Raw genomic sequence first — 22,609 nt, forward strand, 5'->3', positions numbered from 1 at the left:
CGAGCGGCTCGGCCGGAGCCCGCCGGGAGGTGGCTGAGGTACCGGGCAGCCCGCACCGCGGCCTCGGGGCGGCCCTGGGCCGGTGTGTGCCGGGAGGGCTGGGAGCCGGAGGCTGAGCTGCCTTTACCTGCCAGGCAACCGCACGCGTGTGGATAAGGAGGGGTGGTTGGAATCCGGTGTGGTCTGTGTAAAGGAGAGAGGAGGCAGTGGTCGTGGTGCTCTCCTTGGCTGTGAGGCATTGATGTGGACACAGTGGTCTCACATTGCTGGGTCAGGTCCAGTATTAAAGTCCTCAAATTCTGTAATTTTTAGCAGTGGTCACCTGTGCTGTAACTGCCCCTGGACGAAAAGAATTCTTCCCATAGTACTTCCAAAACAACTCCCTGAAGTTATATAGTATCCTGCCTGCCACTCCTCTGGTAATTTTGTAGAGATTTGTGAGGTAAAACACTTTCAGAATGAAGTGTGGATGTTGACAGAAAGCTCTCTACTTTTCCAGGGTGGTGAGTACAAGATAGCATCACTGTTACGTACTTACACTGGTGGTTACAGTAAATTTTCAGAGTAATATCTGTACTATTCCTGGTGAAGTAGTGAGAAAAAATCTAACATCAAGGGCTCACTTCTGTTTATGCAAGTTTTGTCCTCAAATTAATGGTTACAGCTTTATTTCAACTGCAAATTTTGTACCCTGGTATAAATGTCAGTAGTTGGACCCATCTAGCTGATTGGTCTCCAAGCCAGAGATCAGCTTATTCAAACTGGAGAACTGTGCTTTGGGTTAGAAACCACAGTTGCAACTTTACAGCTTCCTTTTATATGTGCATGGTTGTCTTTGTAATCATGCTGCAGGTTTTAAGAACAGTAACCAAAGCCTTGAGTTCACATCCATGCTTACCAGCAGCTTAATAAAAACTTAGGCCTAAATCTTTGCAAATCACAGAGATTGGATCTGTAACATCTTTACTCATTTCTTTCATGGTTGCATCTTTAGGTATAGGCTATGTATTTGAAATCTGTAGCATTTCAGAGGAGGTCTAACCATTGCAGAAAGCCAAGCAGCTTGCAGCATGGCCCCATGTATAAAGCCCTGCTAATTCTTTGCCCAGTGGATAATGCACTATTCAGGACCTCGATAGTCCCAAATTTTGTTCCTGTTTCTGCTGCTGTCCTGCTGGGATGAGTTTGGGCAAGTTACTTTGTCATGATTTCACTACCTGCAAAACAGCCATTCATCACCAGCTTCATTTGTAAAGTGCTTTAAGGCCTGCTAACAAAGACAGGTCTGTATAACATTCATGTGTGCTTGTCCTTGGGGCAAAGAGTGCAGGATAAAAACTGGTGAATTTAGTCGGCCTCTCATAACATACCCAGGTTCTGGATCCTGCAGGCATTGATGCATGCAGGTAGTCTGCTTCATTCTGATGGGCCTACGTATTTACTCTGAAACCTCTCCAGAAACAGGGTAAAGTTAATTTATACTGTGTGTGCTGAAGACTTGTGATAATTTTTACTCCTCTTGTTTTCCCCATGGGCGCAAGAGACTGCTTCGCTGTTCTTGGTATGTGAGAGAGAGTCCTGATCACAAGACTGGCTCTTACAGACACCAGTTCAAGGTGTTGTCATTCCTGCCTTTCCCTCTCCCCACTCAGTTTTGGGTCTTGTACTTCTCTGAGTGGGCTAGGATGAATGTTGTGGTGCTCACAGGCATGCGTTCTCCAGGAGATGACAGAATTCAGAAGTTAGTGTCAGAGCAGGGAAATTCAGTACACCTGGGAATTGTGTGCAGCTCAGCCAGGATGCTGTGCATTTACAGTAAAAGCACTTAAGCACATTTTGGCTCTACTACTTTTTGTCTTGGCATTCTTAATGTTGCTGTATCTGGGCACTTAGTGGAAATATTTCTCCTTCAGATGCGTTTTCCAGAAGCTTTTTACACTCTTAGCGGGGGTTTATTAGACTTTGCACGAAATTCTCATTAGTATTGTGTCCTCTTCTGTGTTTCTTTGACTTAGGAAAGAATATTGACAAGTGCAGTCCAAGGGTGGGGGTGGGAATGTGTGGCAGTAAGTCGGGTGGTGTGGTCTGCTTCTCCTTCCCAGTGTTGTGTTCAGTACCTGCATAAAAATGCATCACGCATCCAAGAGTTGTACATACATATTTGGCACACAAGGTCTTGAGAGCCTTGGTGCTTAACGATGGCAAACATTGAGCCCTGCAGGAAAGCAGAGGTCCCTTGGGATTCTGAGAAACCCGTGCAAACCCTAAGGTGCTGTTCGTGTATAACAACTTGTAGAAATTGGAGCCTGCTTTTGTTTAAACATAGGCACAGAGTTTATTATCTCTCCGAGCTGTAATGGTGGAATGTAAATATTTGAATTGATTTGTGAGTCGTGCTGGATGTTATGTATTAGATGGGCTGGAAGTAAAATGAATAGAAACTCAGTCATAATGTGGTAGAAATTAATGTAAAATTGTCTTTGTAGTTCATTGATTATTGCCTAAAGTTAAATAACAAACAAAAATTATTCAATATTTAAAATTACTCCTTTTCTTCAGCTGGTGTGTTTTTTAAAGATGGAACCTTCTCCTTGGGTTTTAATTATCTTGGAACTTTCTGTTCCAAGCTCGTTTCATTATTGGCATTTCTTTCAGTACGTAAGGTATATTTGAGTTCCTTAAATAATCTAACAGGACATCTGGTCTTTCTTAAGGTGTTCTGTTTTTAATGAACCTAGTTTGCTTCCATATGGGATGGGATACTGGGAGCGTCAATAATTTCAGCTCTTTTGCTTTTTGTTCTGTTGTGTTTTGTTTGGGTTTGTTTTTTTTTTAGAAATTACTACAAGAGGTCAAAATGGCTTAACACATAATGTTAGATTTTAATGTTACTGAAGTGTCACATTTTGTTTTAATGCATCATGACTGTTGGGAGATTCAATGCTTCACCACCTGGGAGCATGAGAATGTGTTCAGTCACCTCGAAGCAGGAACCTTGTGCCTTTTGGCTCCTTTCAACAGGATCTAACAACATAATCAGATAAAGACATGGACCCAGGGAAGGAAGCAGTTGCTATCAAATAATGGCTCCTTCTTCAGGGATTGTTTTTGAGAAAATGAAGTGAGAAAAAAATCCATTATCTGTGATCAGTTTAGAAAACCACAAGTAGAAAGGTCTTATAGCTTTAACCTGTGAGTGTTATCCACCACTGGAAATAGTATTCCCTTGATAATGGTGCCCTGTAGGAGAGAGCACCTTTGTCATGACTTTGTCTTGCTAGATTTCTGTCCTGTAATCACTTAATCTGTTCTCAATCTTTTTTTTTTTTTTTTATCATTTTACATCTCTAGATTCATGAAACTGGAAACACATGTAAGTCTTGGTATGCTTGGTCAAAAAATCTAATGATTCTTGAACTTGTTCTGTATTTTAAGAGACATAGAAGTGTAGAGAGTAAACTTACAAAAACAGAAATGCCTTCTGGATTGTGAAAGAGTTAATATACATTCATAACCAGGTGGCTTTATTTAACCACTTTATAGAACTTTATTGAACCACTGGTTCTTTTTTTTTTTTTTTTTTAATCAAGGCAGTCTCATTGAATCATGACAAGCCTTGTTTTTCTTGATAGCCAAGAAAAGCACATGCAGCTCTGGAGCAGGGCACTGGGAAGATGTTCCTTTCCAAGCTTTGTCATTCTAGTGCCTCTTACTGCTAACCTTGAAATTTTGAACTTGCCATTGACTCCACCTGAGTTTCACCTATTTCTGTACTATGAATATAAGTAACAAAACTGACTTGAAACTTCATGTGGTGTTTGTGCTAAATAGCAACTGAATTTATTTGATCATGGGATAATATCCAAAACCATTGGAAATGAAATCCAGACTGATCTGTAAATAATATTTCATCTAAATTGACTTGTGAGTATTCTGCTGTGCCAGTGTTTTACATGGCATTTTGCAGTTGCTGTTTGTATGTTGATTAATGCAGAATGTCTGTTAAGTGGGTGTAACAGGTTGAGGCTGGGTGTAGTTTGACAGATTTCCTGTCTATGGAAAATGGAAGATTCTTATCTGTTTGATTTAGTAAACTAATGATTTTAGGGAGAAGCACATTGTCTTTAAGTGTTAACTACTGGGTGCACCTGGCTGTTGCTGGTGAAACAGTTCTATTAAATTAGTCCAATTTATTAGGAATTATCCATCAGCTGGAAGCTATTTACTTGGGTCTTATAGGAGATAAATTTAGCAGGCCTCATGTTCACAAGGCATTGTGCTTTAAGTTTATTGGCAAATTCTGTGGAAAAGCCCAAGTTTACTAGGCAGATCATCGTGTATGATTAGTTACCTGTGGAATAAGATCCTTTCCTAGATCACAGTTAAGCAACACAGGAAACTTGCTTTGTTATTGAGGACTTCACTTATCACCCCCGCCTTTCCTGAGTGCAAAGTCCATACCCTCATTAAACTTTCCATGTAAAATAATGCCCTGTGACCTGATGACTTCCACTGAGGTCTGAGTTTTTGGGATTACGATAACTTACTAAAATATCTGCTCAGTGCTCAGCAGATCGAACCCCAGATTTCTGCTAGGAAAAGAACTGATATAAAACATCCTACTATATAAATACATGGATCATTTGAACACTGTCTTCAATGCCAGTTCCCCTCCACGTCATAAAATACAAGAGAACTGAGAGAGATTGGTAGAAGAGTGACCAGAATTATCAAAAGTGTGAGACAGCTTTTTTGTACAAGGAATGACTGAGGAGAGTTGGATTCTTTGGGCTGGGAGTGGGAGAAGATGTGATGAATGCATATAGAGTTGTGAGCAGGAGAAAAGGGGTAAGAGAAGTGATTTTTGTCCACTGTTCTGTTCAAGAACCAAGGGCTGTTGAAGTAACAGGTGGCAGGTGCAGGATATATAAAGTTGGTGGCTCTTACAGAGTCCATGACTGAGCTGTGGATCACTTTGTGTTAGGGGCTATCAGTGTTAATTACAGATCTGAGAAACAGCTGATTGAATTTCTAGAAGAAAAGTCTGCTGAGGGCCTCTGATTTAAGAAGTCAGTTGGAAATTTTTAGAGCTGGACGATTATCCTAGGAAGAAGCTTCAACTAATCCTTAGTGGTAGCTCTTTGAGAATCACTGAAATGCAGTAAGGTTGCTTTTCTTCCCTCTTCCTTCTCATGCAGAGGTTGAAGAATTGTGATCATACAGGAGGCTGTATATAATTCAGTGTTCAGAGGAGAATAGACTGAGAGAGAGTGTTGTCTTGGTTCCAAAGCTGTTCCCCAACTATGTTAGTCATTTGTTACAGGGTTTACATTTTCATCAAACTTACTTTTCTTCTGAAAGATGTAGCATATGGAGAACTGGAAGATTTAAGGATAATATTAGAGTTTCATAACAATAGAATTTAAATTTGAGACAATTAATTGTGTGATGCGATCTGAGATTGGGAAGGATTTAAGGAAACAAAAACAGAAACCAAACCAAAAGTTGCTTCAGATCATCAGCTAATGAACTGTATAAATCTGGAAGAAGTTCCATACCCAAACGCAGTTTTGCCTCATTGGCTCTTGCTTTGTGGTATGATTTTGCTTTGAGGCATTTAGCATATCCTGCTGGTTGTCCTCCTTGGTTATCACTGGTTTGTTATGGCATGGTAACTTCCATGTACACTTTTAATAGGCTGTCATTTCTGTCATCAAGTTGCTTTCAACTCTTTTAGTCAGCTGTAATTCTTACAACTGTGGCCAGCCAGAAAAGTTATGGTTCTTGTGGTGTTACTGCATTCTCTTGACTGTCAAACATTCAGTATGTTCTCTAATTCCAGGAAAGCCAATATTTTCAGTGGACATTCACCCAGATGGGACCAAGTTTGCAACAGGAGGACAAGGTATGTCTGCATGCTGAGAGAAGGCAGACTTTTGGGTTTTCATGATAATAGTCTTGTGTCTTCTTAACACTTTGATTGGTTTGATCCTTTTAAAAACACATCACTTAAATAATTATCTGTATCTTAGTGATATAAGTCATTAAAATGGATTGAAAAGTGCTGTGACAGAAGGCAGGGGTACATTTTCTGATACACTCACCCTCCTGGACATCATTGAGATAGTAGCTGCAATAATTGAGTTGTGACCATACTAGTCAAAATTCTTTTTTATTTGAAGAAGAATTGTATGTGAAGTTTGGCTTTTTGCCCTGCTGAATAGTAGAGCTATTGGTACAAAAAATCCAATTGTATGCATGGAATAACTCAAGAAATACGTGCAAAAATATTATTTGGATTATAATAATGATTAATTTTATGTTGGCCACAGTAATTGAATATAGGATTTTAATGTTATCTTTTCTCTTTTAAAATATGATTTTATTATAAATAATTCATCCTCCTGGTTGCTATCGTTGTGCACAGTATGATTCTCAAACAAGTCTGTAGAACTTTATTTTTAATAGCTTCAAGAAAAATGAAACACTTTTGACTTGCTGTAATTATATCAGAATGGCATCTATATTTAAATATTTCCAAAGTTCCCTCTACGCTTATGCCTAAATCTTAGCATCTGTTCTGGAACTGCAGTTCAATTGAAAAGCTTTTTTTGTGTCTATTTAAAAGGAGGGGCTTTTTGTTCTCTTACAGGTCAGGATTCTGGAAAAGTTGTGATCTGGAATATGGCTCCTGTCCTGAAAGAGGAAGATGAAAAGAATGAAAATATTCCCAAGATGCTTTGTCAGATGGACAATCACTTAGGTAACAAAGATTTTTTTTCTTTCTTTTACACACTTTGGCAATTTGCCAAAGCACATGTTTGTGATTAGACAAGTCATGGTGTATCCCTTGGTGAATCAATCAATAAAATACAAATAAAGTACAGCAGAGTGATCCTATGCTTTGTTGTATAATTCTTTAGATATTCAGCAGACAATGTTGTTAAAATGTGGGAAAATTTAGATCCCTTTGGAAATCCCTGCATGAACCTTTTCCAGCTGTCGTCATGAAGTAACTGATAATGCACATTCTGAGAAACTGGGAAGCTCTGAAGGAAAGGAAAAGAGAAGAAAAAAGTATAAAGGAAGCATCATATGAAGTATAATTGTTATAGTTCTAAATCATTCTGGATTTATTGCACATGACATTTGAAAATACGGTTATATGAACAAACTGTACCCTTTCTTTTCTTCAAGATATTTATCTTTCCTTGTTTGTCATCTTCATCTCACCCATTATTAGATTAATATTAAATCTTTCTTCTTCTGAGCTACTTTGGTGAAGCTTTTTGAAAGAAGGAATAGGTTTTTTTGAAGTAAGAAGCTCCTCAACTGCTACTGAAAGATAAGAACCAATTCATTTATCTAAAGCAGACAGAGTAACTGCTCTGAGTAGAAAAAGCACACTTAAATCCTTGACATCTCCTGTCAAGTTTTGCTTGTTATAAACTCTGTCCCTGGTCCAGAACTACTTAATCTCTTATTTCATCTAACAAAATTTCTTTCCTACATTTCAGCTTGTGTGAACTGTGTGCGATGGTCAAACAATGGAGTTTACTTGGCTTCAGGGGGAGATGACAAGTTGATTATGGTGTGGAAACGAGCTGCGTAAGCATGTTTCTTCTCAGTTTTGTTTCATTTCAAGGAGGCTTCTCTGTCACGTCTCAATGTTTCTTCCCTGCACTGGCCTTTTGTAAGCTCACTGCTCTGCCTGGTGCACAAGGAGCTGAAACCTGTGATACCACATCACTGGTGTTGGAGATTTGGGCTGGAGTGTCTCTCTCTCCGTGGGCTCTCCTCTTGAGGAGCTGAGGCATTTCCTTCTGTCCATGAAGAAAGCTTTCTGATAGGAGTTACCTTAAATGTTATCTTTTTTTTTCCTCTCTGTAGAAATTGTGCGTATTATTTAAGCTATTTTTTAATAATTGCAATTATTTTCTAAAAAAAAAAATTTTTTCTACAGTTTTCACTGCAGAAATAACTGACTATAATATAGAAGTGTGCTGTGCAGCTGATTTTCTTCAGACAGAGGGTCTGAAGAACATGAGGTGGTTCTGTTGATAACTGCTTCTGTTTTAATTAGGTACATTGGACCTAGCACTGTGTTTGGTTCTAGTAGCAAACTTACTAATGTTGAGCAGTGGAGATGTGTATCAATCCTCAGAAGCCATTCAGGAGGTAAGTTAAAAGCTGTTGAATGAACATCATTGCAAGTTTGGAAACAAATTGCTTTTCAGTGCTACATTTTCTTGCTCTTACTGTAAAAATTTGGTGACAAGTCAGTAATTACTTTTAAGAGCAGCAATGAAAATCTAAAATAAAATTTCATTTTTAATCAAATGCTTATTTTCATACAACTAATTTCTGGCAACTTTATAGGAAAAACTTATATTTTGCTATTTGCTACCTTAAAAATTAATCTTAGTAAAGGAAGCTAGACTATTTTTGTTGAAATAAAGGTTCACACTTGCTGAGAGTAATCTCCTGGTTGGCAGAAGATAAAATTTTTATAAACCAAAGAATTAATTCTCCAATTACCATCAACATCTGATATGGATACTTTTCTTTGTTTAAACAGATGTCATGGATGTGGCGTGGTCTCCACATGATGCCTGGCTGGCATCTTGTAGTGTTGATAACACTGTTGTCATCTGGAATGCTGTAAAATTTCCAGGTGAGAATTCTCACATTTCAAATGTGCAAGTACCTAAAGCTTTGTGACAAACTCTTCCCTCCATGGATGTATTTCACTGGCTGAAAAATCTCTTCTGTGACAATAGATTGTCTGCCTTTTGAGATGACACACTTGCAATCTGGTGAGTCAATCCTCCTTCCAAGGTTGGATGGCAGTGAGCAGTAGGTCCTGCTCTGCTGTAGGCAACAGCTATAATTCAGGTTGTGCTTTGGATTTTACGCAAAGGTCATTATTACATCTATTTTCTTTTTCACCTTCTTTGCAAGATCCCAAACAAATAGAACTTCAACTTGATATTACATCTACAATGCATATAGTTTTTCCCTGTTGCCTTTGTGCCTGCAGGACTTTCCATTCTTTTGCCTTGGGGAGAGGGAGCATTGTCCCATTTACTCCATTTTAAATCCAGCTGCTTAATAAGCAGTGTGACTTTACATGATGAAGGGGAGGATGGAAGGGCATGGGGAGCCTCACAGTAGCAGAAGTTCTTATTTGGCTGCTTCTCACCATGTAACTTGATGCAGGCTAAAACTCCCATTGTGTGGTGCCCAATCACTGCTATTTATTTCAAGGTTGCTTCCAATCCTGATTCCAGAGTTTTGAGTCTTCCAAGCTGGTTGTGTAGCCTGTGCAACCCTCTAAGCCTCTTCTCTCACAGCCTGATAAGCAAGAGATTGACTGAAATTGGCTGCCAGATCTGTCAGGCTTGTGAGCCTGTTCACTTGCAACTCTGTTTCAGTTCATGTTTGGTGCACAAAGCAGAATTTGTTGTGATGATCTTTGGATACATAGGAAAGGGTGACTGTGTAACTGACGTTAGCTTATAAGTGCTATTCTGAACTGCCTAGGCTCTGCTGGTCTTCCTGCTCTGATCTATTTCTTACCAAGTGTTTTGCACACCTTCTTTTGTCCAGAATTCTCTTTCCCACTTCCTATATAATTCTTAGCTTAAATGCAGCTTCCAGATTGGTTGGCATATTGTTGTTTGTACATTTGAAGGGGTTGAATCTTGAATCTTGAATACGCTGTTTCAGAAATATCTTGTTAACCTCCTTAACAGTTTGTCCTAGAGGAGATAGCAGTAACTCATCTCTCTTCTCAATGTTGTGTGCACAGAAATTCTTGCCACTTTGAAGGGGCATTCTGGCTTGGTAAAAGGGCTGACCTGGGATCCTGTTGGAAAATATATTGCCTCTCAAGCTGATGATCGAAGTTTGAAGGTGTGGCGGACCATGGACTGGCAGCTGGAAACCAGCATCACAAAACCCTTTGATGAGGTACTTCAGAATGTGTGACCATTCAAAGTGAATTCCTACAGAATGACTGAACACTGTAAGGATCACTCTGGTTCTGCACAAACATTAGTGAATTTAACAGTGCTGAATCAAATGAAACTATCAGATGGCAGATTCAAAATGGGAGGGAGGAAAGAGCTACTTTCTCACAACATGTGAATAAATGGAGTGTCATGGGCATTTGGTGTTGTAGGTGCCAAAGGTTGACATGGGTTATGTAAACAATTAAGTTAATTCCTGGGAATGTAGAGGTTATTCCAAGGGAGTATCAGCTCACTAATTACATTGTTCTTATGTTCTTCCCTATGCATCTTCTATTGGCCACTATCAGAAACATCAGTACTTAGGAAGGATCTTTGGTCTGACATTGTAGGGCTGTTATATAATGACTTTGATCAAGAGATCATATTTCTGGGAACAGAAGTGGGTGCTTAGTGAGTGGAGTGTTTTGCAGTGATCTTATGGTATTGTGATTAGTACAATTGCTCTTATTAACAGACTGTGAACGCCTATCATACAATCACAGAATGGTTTGAGTTGGAAGGGACCTTAAAGATCATCTAGTTCCAACCCCCTGCATGGGCAGGGATACCTCCCACTAGACCAGGTTGCTCCAAGCCCCATTCAGCCTGGCCTTGAACATTTCCACTGCTGAGAATTTAAAGTAATGTCATTCTTCCATACTCACAAAAGACTTATTTTGTAATTATATTCCCTGAATCTAAAATTTAAAGTTTGTAGTAAAAACCCTGTGTGTGCCAAAGACTTTTAAAGCTCTAGCATGTTGAGGTTGTTGGTTTTTTTTTAATTCTTTTTATCAGTGTGGAGGGACAACTCATGTGTTGCGTCTTAGCTGGTCACCTGATGGTCACTATCTTGTTTCTGCTCATGCCATGAATAATTCTGGACCTACTGCTCAGATCATTGAGAGAGATGGATGGAAAACCAACATGGATTTTGTAGGGCATCGGAAGGCAGTTACAGTAGTGGTGAGTGAGTGATAGTAATTTATCCCAGGAGGAAAACTTCTAAGATGTGCTTTTTGATAATTTTATGCATAAACGGGACAAGAGGTGGAGATAGTTGGTCAAGATTAGTAAAGCAAATGCATGGTGGTGATTAAAATAAAGGTCAGCTTTACCTGTTGGAAGCAATCGGCTTGCTCTTGTGATAAGAGAACTGGACATAGATGATCAAGATAAGAAGGGGGAGAATAGGAGGATCTTAGGAATGCCAAACACCAACTTCGTTAGCTGTTCAGTGACTTTATTAAAGTCTCAGGTTTCTAGTGGGCTATTGATTGCTAGTAAAATTAATATTATTTTCCATTCCTGGTAAGGCATTCAGGAAGCCTCTTAAGAAGCCTGTGCTGCTTTTGTCAGTCTGGTGGGGGACTGTTTCTATGATATGTTTCTTTTTCACTATTAAGTGGAAAACTTGCTTTTAAAGCAGATCTCATACTAAAATGTAATTACTATAATAACATGTTGGGCATCTCATGTGTTCAGAAATTCAATCCAAAAATCTTCAAGAAGAAACAAAAGAATGGGAGCTCCACCAAGTCAAGTTGTCCCTACTGCTGTTGTGCTGTTGGTAGCAAGGATCGATCTCTTTCTGTCTGGGTAAGTGGGTTTTTGCTGCCTTTGACTAACATAGTCATTTGGATAACTTCAGGGTTTAGCACAAAAGTCATGTGTACTGTCTCGTATTTAGATTTTTAGGGTTTTTTTCTCTGCTGTTGCAGGATTAGCTGGGGGGGAAGGAAGTGGATTGGTATAAGTTCATTTCTCAAACAGCAAAAGCAGCTACAAGCCAGGGGCAGAGTATGTTTCCCTGGTAGGGGGGAGGAACTGTAAAGGGAAATAATGTTACCACAGTTAATAAATGTAATTCAGCCTTATCTTCTTCCTGTATCTTTTATGCATTCTCCATGTGAGTCTCATAAGAAAAAAGCCTTTACTGTTTCTCTATGTTTAGCCCGTCTACCCATTAATCACTCTTTGAGTCTAGCTTTGTTCATCTCACTTTTATGGGTATGAGGAGATATAGCAAGCACAGGGTAGCAGTTCCTGAGCGCATATACAACTCATCTTTCTGTTTTGTTCTGGCTTCAGTCTGGCCTTCTGTCTTTACTATGGAAGGGAATGTGAGAGTGAATAAGCTTTTTAAGTATATGTTCAAATTTTCAATATTAAGGTTGGGTTTTACTTTAAAATCTACACTAAAATTGTGATTCTGACTAAGAAAAAGTAGCTATTCTCACATTTATAATTGCAAGATATGTTGTTTGGCAACTGCAAAGGACAGGGAGTACATTTAACTGATTTGTAAAGCTTTGTGATGAGAACATGTACCAGAACACACCAATTACTAACTGCTATCTACTATTTATAGATTGTAGTGTGTGTGATATTTATCCATCAATCACTAAATGCATAACACTAAATCTGTTTCTGGCAGTGCTACCAGTGCATACCCATATCAAAGTATCACTCTCAGTGTATTTTGCTTTCTATTTATACTATGCTTTCATGTATGGTGCCTGTTGAGGTTATACTAGGTTTTACCAGAGGTGCAAAGTTATAGGCAGTCTTTGCCCTGAAGAGCTTAATAGATACACATACAACAGACCTATGGAAACATAGAAGAAATAACTACTACATTACCTCTGTGAAGCATTCTAGGACACATTGCCTTCTGCTTCATTTCAGTTGTGCTGTTCAGTTCATTCATCATGCTATAGATATTGAGTCCATTGGTTTAGTGTAAAAGAACTTAAAATATCTGATTTAGAAGAGGTTACTGGGAATTTTCATATTCAATTCTTTATTACTAAGCTGATTTACAAGTGTAAACCTTAAATCTTCTTTAAGAATAATTGTAAGTCAAATTCCCTTTGCTCTCAATAGACTTTGCTTTTAGACAAGTAGTCTGGAAACTAGTTTAGTCTGGAAACCTGATCTGTTTTCTGTCTTCCTTTCGCTGTCAGTTTGCAACATCCTTATCTTAGTAAAGCTTAGAATAGAAGCTGACTTTAGCATCTGCAGAATTATTTTTTGAGTGGTAGAGAGTGTTCTATGACTGCAATGTAATGGCAAAGTTAGTTAAGAAATTCATCCTGTTTCAGAAGGGAGAGGTTTGAATATCAGCTCCAGATGGATGATCTGTTCTCCAGAGCTTCTCTGTGCCAGTAGTGGAATGGGTAACTAGGTGCTTCAGATAGACTATCAGGCACACAGCTGTCTCCTGGCCAGATCTTGTTTGGTGAATGTTGTTAGGCTCAGGGAGAGTGTTAATGTGGTAATGGTACCATAGGACTTCTAAGCTTCTGTTGTTTCTTCTGTTTTAAGCTCACATGTCTGAAACGACCGTTAGTTGTCATACATGAGCTGTTTGACAAATCTATCATGGACATTTCCTGGTAAGTTGATTTCTATTGTATGTTACAAAAGCCAAAGTGTTATCAACTTTAGGTACACACATTAACTGGAAATTTCTTAAAACAATACACATTGTAGCTGTTGGAACACAATGGGTTCCTGAAGTTTTTGGTTCTGCTGCAACATCTTTGGTAGTAACAATAGCAACTAGCAGGTGGTCACTTGAGATTGTATGACATTAAAACTCAACAAAAACTAATATATTTAGAACATAAGGCAGTAAAATACTCGTGGAATGATTCTCTGAATTTTTTTTCATAGAGTATGTAATTTATACCATAGCATGGAGAACATGATGAGTTTTAGATGCATTGCATCTATGAAAAGTTATTGCACTATACAGTTATGTAGGATTCATGTTAGCCTCCTAGGATGATCTTGCCATCATGGCTAAGGAGAGACAATATACCACAAGAGACTTATTTTTGTGGGAGTATTTTTATGTTTTATATGTACACTCATTTATCACACACATGCACTGCTCTCTCATCATTTGAATATCTGAAGGTTTTTCATATGTAAAAAAAGTAAACGCAATAGCTTTTGTTCTTTAGTAAAAATGCAGTCATACTGTGTTGTTGCAGCACCATGTGAAGGGTGTTGAAGAGCAACAGAGGCTGATCATGTAGCAAGTCTCAGAAAAGGGCTAATGCAGGTACTACACACAACCACACCTCATCCACAGGACGTAGCAGAAAGGCAAGGGCTGAGTTTTCCCAAGAGGCTGCAGCACATCTCTAGTGATTTGGGTTGAGTTGGACAACCCATATTCCCAGCAGTCCAACATCCCAAATCTTGTTTTCCTCCTTCTGCAGTTAGTGGTGCTGTCTCCTCTCCTGCTTTCTTCCTAAGGCCTGGTCATAAAAGTGCAGAAGTTAATATTTCTTTATTCACTGCAAGATGTGAATAAAAAGGGAGAATTAACCTGAGACCACTCAGTAAGTGGTGTTAAAAAATACTTGCCACCTGTGCATCAGGTCATTTACAGAGCTATGGGTTCTGTACAATAAAAGAATTTTTTTCATGATAGGCACACTGCTGATTGCCCAGTTTGTCTTAATTCTATCACTCCCTAACTTTTGAAATCCTACTTTAATAAATATAACAATCATGGTGGAATTATGCTGCAAATTTTAAAGCGCAGAGTTGTGTAACTTACTGTTTTCTGTGTGCCATGTGGAGTTTGACATGAAGCTCAGTGAAGCATGACAAAAAGCTTTAAAAAAACCCAACATTTTTCTTTAATTGATAGATTTAAGACTAGAAAGCCAATATGTGGAGTATTTGATGAGAAGTGCTGCTATTGTTGTAGTACAATAGCTTTGAATAGTTTTGTTTTCCCATAGCATTTTTTATTTCTCCATCTGCAATTTGCATATTTTTCATGGGGTAAAGTCATTGGGAGTAATAGCTGGTTAACGTTTTGCCATTTCTGAGAAAATGGTTTTGTGGGATATTTCAGAGACAAAGAATCATCAGGAAGCTTGTTATTTTTATATCCTGTTTACACATTGAAATGTATGGTTAAAATGCCAATAATATGGAATGTTCCCAGAAATATGCTCCATTCTGAAAACAGACTGAGTGAATTCAGAGGAATCTGACACTTGCGTATTGTTACAGCTTTCTGTTTTCCACTTCAGAGTTTTAGACTTGTATCCATCATCATAATACCTGAACATGATAATGTTTTCATAGAACAATTGATCCAGAGGTTAACAGAAGCTCAGCAATTTTGTCTGCTAAGTAAGCAGAAAACTCTCAACAATACTTTATCATTTTCTAACTTGGAGCAGTGTTGGTTTAACCTAGTCACAAGGTGCCAAGGCAGACTGGTCTGAATGTGATGCCATGAGGATGTATCACCCTTTGCGTGTGAGATTTTTATGCCTATAGAGCAACATTCTTCAGTCCACCTATGGTAAAAGCTATCAGGGCACCACCCACCATGAAAAAATGTTTTTGAATATCTATAACAGGATGAATGTGCTATACTTTTAAGCCTTGCTAGATTAGTTTGGATAGGATTTCAGGGTAATGCCTATGTCCCTTTCCTTTTCTGGTCTCTGTAACCAGTCATGTGTAAAGCAGTCACTGTCTCTATGAGCTCTATAATTGGAAGTTACTGGGTTAGCAGTCAAAACTCATGGTATTTTTTTTTTTCCAAATATGCATTTATAGCTTATATGTGGAAGGATATAATTGCATGAAGACTGGAATGTATAGTTTCTCCTTTCTCTTCCACAAGTAAAACCTTTTTGGGACCTCCAGAGGATGGTTAGACTATACCTCCACATAGAAGAATATGTGCAGTTTGCTTAAAAACCTAAATAATGAACAATAACAAAATAAAACAGATTCTTGCCTAGTATAGAGATCTTTGGACTGCTCAGATGCACATCTTGCTTTCTTTTTATTGCTGTCGCTTCAGATAATGACAGAGAAGAGATACTTCTCCAACTTCTTTCTTTATCTGTTACTTATTTCCCATGCATAATGCAGCTTCATCTTCTGTGGGCCCCTAAGAGCAGTTTATGTGGCCTGAAAAGAAGTGCGTCGATTGCTTCTCTGTGGAAGGCCCCTTTCTTCACCCAGTTCCATTAGCACATCAATTTTGTACATCTATAGAAGAAGCACATAATTTTATCTCATTGTTCATTGTTTTACTCCTACAGAAAGGTTTTCATGGTGCTGATCATGCCATGGGTAGGTGTATTGCTCTTATGCCACCTTCCTGTGTGCAGCCTCCAAGGGAATAACAGCACATGGACTTCTGCTGCCCATCACCCTGTCTCCTTGCTGTCCCACTTCTTATGCTAACATTTTTATTGAGCAATTTTATTGTATTGTCCCTTTGTATTAATGAAAGAGATTGAAAACAAAGATGGACCTTTATTTCCTTCAGGACCCTTAATGGACTTGGTATCCTGGTGTGTTCCATGGACGGATCAGTGGCGTTTTTAGACTTTTCCCAAGATGAACTTGGAGATCCACTCAGTGAGGAGGAGAAGGTACAGTAAGCATTCAGATAATCTGTGATCATGTTTAAGGAATGTATTGATTCAATTAAAATATCAGACTATTTATAGAAGTATGTAGTGGCTGATTTCCATTTTACAGAGAAATGTGTTCTTGACTGCTTTACAGATCATAAAAAAGGTAGTCAAGAGATGGGTTTGTGTTTCTATTTTGGAAAGAAATTCTGTTTGGAAAGCATCCACTTGCTTACAAATCATTATACATTTGAAGTAATTATTTGTCCAAGGAAACAAGGAGTGGGTGCTTCAAAACACTTTAAAATTATTATTTGACTTGCATATATGCAAGTCTTTTAAAACTGATTGCTGTTGGCTGTGTTTTCCTCTCATTGCTATTAGCAACTAAAGCTTTGAATTCCAATTATTTTATGTATTGATTTAGTGTTAGCTGGAAATATCAAGAAAGAAAAAAATCTGTTGTGTGTAGAGGGCATTTGCATTTTATGGATTCCATTAGATTTGTATGATTCCATCTCATTACAATTAGTGATGTCATGAGAGCAGTTGTAGTCACTCTTTTTGTATGATACGTTTTTAACACCCACAGAGCAACATTCATCAGTCCACCTATGGTAAAAGCCTGGCTATCATGACTGAAGCTCAGTTGTCTACCACCATTATTGAGAATCCAGAGATGCTCAAGTACCAACAGAGACAGCAACAGCAGCAGGTGGAGCAGAAGAATGCCTCAATTAGGGAAGCATCTGGGTCTGCAGCAGCGACTCCCAAAGTGGCGAGCATGGTTAATGGGGAGAGTTTGGAGGACATTAGAAAGGTAGGTGTTCTGGGAGAGTCACTTCACAGTGTCACTAAGCTGATAAATACCAACCTGCTTATTTATTTTTCATGTTGAAGGGCACCTTTCACCCCATGAATGGCCCAGGAGACATCACTGGCACTTATTGAAAAGTTAAAATGTTTTTAAACAACAATAAGACCATGTGAAAAAGGCTTGTGGGTATTTCTCTGAATGCTAAATTCATGGTGTGCAGAAAGGAAGCCTAAGATAGCTAGTAACAGTCCAACTGTAGAATTGTGCTTTTCTTTCTCAGTGAAGGAGATTGAAAGCGTTATTTAATTATCCCCTAAACATAGAACACAATTTTAATGAAGGATTCTGCATATAGATAAGAGTGATTTGGACTTGACTCTCTTATGTGGAATCAGAATTCTCTTGTACTTTGTAATGTATGAACTTCTACTTGAAAAACACCTACTATTGCTAAAAAAAACCAAACTGTAGTACTAAAATACACTTGTATTAATAAAAATATGGATTGATTCTATTTACACATCAACAGTGTGGCTCAAGATGAATGTGGAAAAAAAACTTGTAACAGCTTTTTAATTAAGGAACATCTTTCATTGAATACACCTATAATTGTCAGTTGGAAAAAAATTAAAAAAGCATTTTCTATTTAACAGAAATGACAATGAAATATGTTTCCCAACAGAATCTCTTAAAAAAGCAAGTTGAAACACGAACAGCAGATGGTCGGAGAAGGATCACACCTCTCTGCATAGCTCAGCTGGACACTGGGTATGTTTAGAAGTCATCTTTAAAATCCTTCTTTACCTTTTTATTGGTGCAAACTCAGAATTCTGACTTAATATAATCTTATGGCATCTAGAAGCTCTTGCTGGAAATACCTGGAAATACAGAATATAATTTCAGCCTATTTTCTCTTAGCTAAAAGATCCTGCTTCCAATAGATAATTCTCATTATCTACTATTGCAGGTGAGTGAAGAACACTCACCTTTATAGATGAATGAACAATACTCTAATGTATTGCAAGTTCGTATCTACATTTATAGTGCCTTTAGTGTCCTTAGATGAGAAACAACTGTGGAAAATTAGGTGGTGGTGGTTTATTTAGGTTGTGCATGAATTGTGGAAAGAGAGAATGGAATAAACAGTTTAGTTAAAAAAAATTATTTTTGTATTTTTACATATTCTTTTTAAACTGTTGTCTAGAAATATATTTGTTATTTGTCTTTTTGCTCAGGGATTTTTCTACAGCATTTTTCAATAGCATCCCAATATCTGGATCTCTCTCTGGTTCAATGATGTCTTCTCAAAGTAACCAACAGCTCATGTCATTAGATTCCAACGCTGCAAATTCCTTTAATGCTTCAAAGCCTTCTGTAGAGCCAACAGCAGCCAGTATAAAGCCAACAGAAGATGCAGCCAATAAAGATGGGTCAGTATTTGCAGTTTTGTTTTTTGCTTATATGTCTCTGTTTAGTTACTAATTCTTGTTTACAGTTCTGTAATCAAGCAGTTGTTAAAGTGATTTTCTTACTGCAAAACTTCAAGAAACTAACATTCCTGAATGCATCAAGTTTTTATTAGTATTTAATTACTTTAAATAGTGATAAATCAGTAATTAATAAATCCATATGCATAGTTCTGAAAATGAGCTTCAGTGCAATGAGGTACATGGATGATTGCTAAGGCTCTAACAAATTTACTTGCTTATAGGTTACTGGGCTGCTATTAGTAAATAATAGATGGTTTTCCTGCAGTGGAAGCAAGGAAGCCTGTTTCCCATCCAATTCTGTCCTGTAGATCTCCTCTCTACAAACATAGTCCTACTTCTTCCCTGTAAACAACCACCAAAGAAGAGTAAGCACAGTTACTTGTCAGTGCACAGATGTTGCTTGACCAGGATGTCTTTCAAGTTAGTTATGGAGTAACTTCATTTTACTTACTTTTCCCTCAGTGGTAAAACTGGCTTGATTTCTTCTCCTCAATGTGTTTTTTTTATAGCATTTGTAAGAGCACAATGTCATTGGGACCTCAACCACTCCATCAATTTTAGTTGAAATTGGCCACAGATTAAAAAAATGGGTGGGTAGACTATAAGAGATGCCTGAAGATGAAACAATTAAATCTCCTTTTCTCTGGAAACTGGAATTCTAACTGCTTTTTAGTACAAAGATCAGTTATCTTAGAGCCATTCTTTCTTTCAATTCATTCTCTGAATGAATTGAAAAATCTCTAAAATAAACAGCTATTCAAATAACAGATCCCTGGAATGCTTTAGTGTGGGGAAACCACATTCCTTTCCCTTAGAGTTATGCTTGGAAAGGCCTAATAATTAGTTTGGATTATTCAACAACAAAATCAAAATCTGGCTTGAATTGTTTTAGCCCAAATTGTTTGATTGATAAACAGTGGAATATAACCTTGGCATGGAAAGTATTTGGTAACCTGAACAAGGGATAAAACTGAGAATCCCAGTCACCATTTTACATAGTGATCCTTTTCCTTTGAGTGCCTAAGTACCAGCTGAAAGTATCATTTAATTCCTGAATTAAAAATACAAAATTAATCAATTAGGGTCTTTTAATCTCCATGTACCTCTGCAGACACATGAAGCCCTCAGCTCTGAGATGTATCATAAAGAGCTTTTGAATGTTGGCACAGCTTGCAAGATAGTGACACAGGAAAGGGGGAAAAGCATATCATAATTCATGTATGGCCTTGAGTGAAAGGCTTTCAATCTGTTTTCTAGCCAGTATAACAAATGCTAGCTAGTTGTTATGAGCACTTCAGGTTACAAATACTACACTTCTTTTAATCCTTGTTTTCCTGACCCTTTTACTGACAGTATAAATGCTACCTCTGCCTCAACTGCTCCTACTGCATCCTCTTCCTCTGTGCTGACAACTCCATCCAAGATTGAACCTATGAAAGCATTTGATTCTAGATTTACAGAACGATCCAAAGCCACCTCAGGGACTGCTGTTGTAACAAATACAAATCAAACTATTGTGGACAGGTAAGGCATAGTCGGAGGGGGAGCGGGAGGGCAGAGGTGTGAAGGGAAAAGGTAGCAACGTGGATTCTCTGTGGTGTGGGTGTCTGATGCTGGCACTCTGGAAATCTGTTCCACATCTGGCAGGAAGGGGACAGCTGCAAATCGGTAAATTCTTTGCTGTCATTATCCCTTTCTACATTTGCCTCTGGCATTTGGGATCAAGCAGACTCTTGAAAATACTCTGCATTAAAACTATCGTTACCAGTGGCTGTGTGTGCACACCTCCATATGTGGCTGCATGCATCTGTGCTCCATAGCAGGCAGAAATGCCAGCCTGCACCTCTGTGAAAGAGTGAGTTTGACTCCCAGATACATCAGCATACATGTCTGCAGAGAGGGCCTATTGTTATAATAGTATATAATTATATAACATATATATTACATATATCATTATAATTATATATAAATATGTAATTATAATAGCTGCGGTTGTGTCTCAGTTTTATGCCTCGAAGACATGCAGAGAAGGTGCTTTGATTTCCAGGGGTTTTGGCTCTGGATCCACATGATTTTTATAAAAAAGAATAAAAGTTTTTGTTTTGTGGCATAGCATGTTATGGCAGAAGTATTCCTGCTTCACCAAAACACATGATAAAAAAACATAGCAGTCTTGAAAGAAGTATGTAGTTGCCCAACTCACAAAATGTGTTTGCAGTAAATGCCTCAATATTTTTATATCAAAGGGTTTGACCATGCGATACAAAAGAAAGATGTATTAAGTTGCTCTCATAATTGCTTCTAATGTCCCAGAACAGTATGGATAAAAGCATATTGTTTGGCATACTTGAGATGCCAAAGAAAAAAGATCTTGAGTACATAGAATATTTCTAGGAAATACCTTTATCCAGTTGCGAACTGCTAGGTTCATTAATTTTTTTTAAAGGAGAGAAGGTGTCTGAGCTTACATCCATACTGCACCTTCTACTTTTGTGGAGGATTTACCATCCCTCTTTGGCATCTTTCTCTTGCCTTTGTGCATATGGAAATATACTCGAGGCTAAGAATATAATCTACAAAAATGCAGTGTGTAGGATATGTGGTAGCTTTTGGATCAGCTTATATAAAATGTGAAATATGTACTTTTTTTTACTTGTTCAGACTGAAGGATCAGAATTTAATTAAAGACAATAAGCCCAAGGATATTCTGGAGAGTAGCAGTGACAGTGAAGAGAAGATTCCAGCTGCTAAACCACTCAGTGCTCCCAAACGGAAACTGGAACTTGAGGGAGAAACAGTTGAAAAGAAGAAAAAAGGAAGGCCCAGGAAAGACTCCAGACTTGTACCAGTAACTTTAACTGTTCAGGTGAAAGAAATATAGATTCATTGTAGTTTTCAGTGTTTGTTTAATAAAGTCAGTTCCATGCTGACTTGTTGCATCAAGTCAGGGAAACATGAGTAGTATCAGGCTCTCAGAATTTTTAGCCATCCTTCTTCCTTGCCTTTAAACTTAGTCTTTTTTAAAATTTAGGATTATAAGAAGCATATGGACCTGGTGTGGCAAATGTGTCAGTTCTTTATTTCAGTATGCAGCTACTTACTAAATGGTACCAGCATGTGAAGCAGTGGTAGCCAAATGACTGTAGAGAATAAAATGAAACTCCAGTGGTGGTTGGTGTATGATGGAGGGTGGTCCAAGCACAAGACAGTAACTTGAATCTGGTGACTTTTAAATGGTTATGAATTTCCTAGGAACCATGAAGGAGTTAGTTGCATTGGAATTTCCATCATTTTAGGGCATATAGGTCCCTCTGTTTTCAGTATTCAGAGCTTAGCTTTCATGCAGTGTACCAAAATTTTCATTAATTAATTCCAGCTGAAAAGGTGATGGTGGTGCCTGTAAAAAAAAAAAAAGGACCACATCTAGTTTGCTTTGCTTTAATTCTTAGAAGCTAGATTTAAAAAATTGTATTTACAGAACCAATTAGAAAAAGACTAATATTTGCAGTTGGCATTATTTGGAATTTTTTAAAAACTTTTTTCTTTCAAATTAAATCTGTATTATAGAGTATCTTTTAAACTATTTTTAATAGAAAAATTTAACCACTTTTGCAAATTTTTTTTTCCAGTCCCCAGCTACTCTGGCCTCTGAGAAGGATGCTTGCATCTCTGCACCAGCATTAGCACTTAAACTGCCAACCCCAATCCCACAGAAATCATTTACTTTGCAAGTAAGTGGACTATAAGGGGGAACAAACTTAATACTTAAAAAAAAAATCCTACTTAAAAAAAAAATAATTCTTAGATTATTCAGGATCTTTCAATAAATTAACAATTGAATGTGTATTTGTTCAAGCAAACAAGATGGTGTACTTCAGC

At 37.9% G+C, this 22,609-nt stretch overlaps 2 protein-coding genes across 2 annotated transcripts in view; one reads left to right on the forward strand and one right to left on the reverse strand.

The window, feature by feature from the left end:
* The window catches only part of MRPL40 (mitochondrial ribosomal protein L40), a 4,894-nt gene extending 3,492 nt beyond the window's left edge, over positions 1-1,402 (reverse strand). The window contains exon 1 of the mRNA XM_009997703.1: positions 1,371-1,402. Within this exon, the coding sequence (XP_009996005.1) occupies positions 1,371-1,402 (32 nt within the window). The remainder of the gene's footprint in view (positions 1-1,370) is intronic.
* A 128-nt stretch (positions 1,403-1,530) lies between these two features.
* The window catches only part of LOC104388786 (protein HIRA), a 30,336-nt gene continuing 9,257 nt past the window's right edge, over positions 1,531-22,609 (forward strand). The window contains exons 1-17 of the mRNA XM_009997704.1: positions 1,531-1,561; positions 5,843-5,905; positions 6,653-6,763; positions 7,518-7,608; positions 8,084-8,178; positions 8,579-8,674; positions 9,812-9,972; positions 10,812-10,979; positions 11,499-11,612; positions 13,341-13,411; positions 16,336-16,441; positions 17,016-17,243; positions 17,923-18,008; positions 18,476-18,670; positions 20,084-20,254; positions 21,392-21,596; positions 22,360-22,461. Coding sequence (XP_009996006.1) covers positions 1,531-1,561; positions 5,843-5,905; positions 6,653-6,763; positions 7,518-7,608; positions 8,084-8,178; positions 8,579-8,674; positions 9,812-9,972; positions 10,812-10,979; positions 11,499-11,612; positions 13,341-13,411; positions 16,336-16,441; positions 17,016-17,243; positions 17,923-18,008; positions 18,476-18,670; positions 20,084-20,254; positions 21,392-21,596; positions 22,360-22,461 — 2,094 coding nt within the window. The remainder of the gene's footprint in view (positions 1,562-5,842; positions 5,906-6,652; positions 6,764-7,517; positions 7,609-8,083; positions 8,179-8,578; positions 8,675-9,811; positions 9,973-10,811; positions 10,980-11,498; positions 11,613-13,340; positions 13,412-16,335; positions 16,442-17,015; positions 17,244-17,922; positions 18,009-18,475; positions 18,671-20,083; positions 20,255-21,391; positions 21,597-22,359; positions 22,462-22,609) is intronic.

The sequence above is a fragment of the Chaetura pelagica genome, unplaced genomic scaffold (genome assembly GCF_000747805.2).
Source record: "Chaetura pelagica isolate M959 unplaced genomic scaffold, ChaPel_1.0 scaffold45, whole genome shotgun sequence".
Lineage (NCBI taxonomy): Eukaryota > Metazoa > Chordata > Aves > Apodiformes > Apodidae > Chaetura > Chaetura pelagica.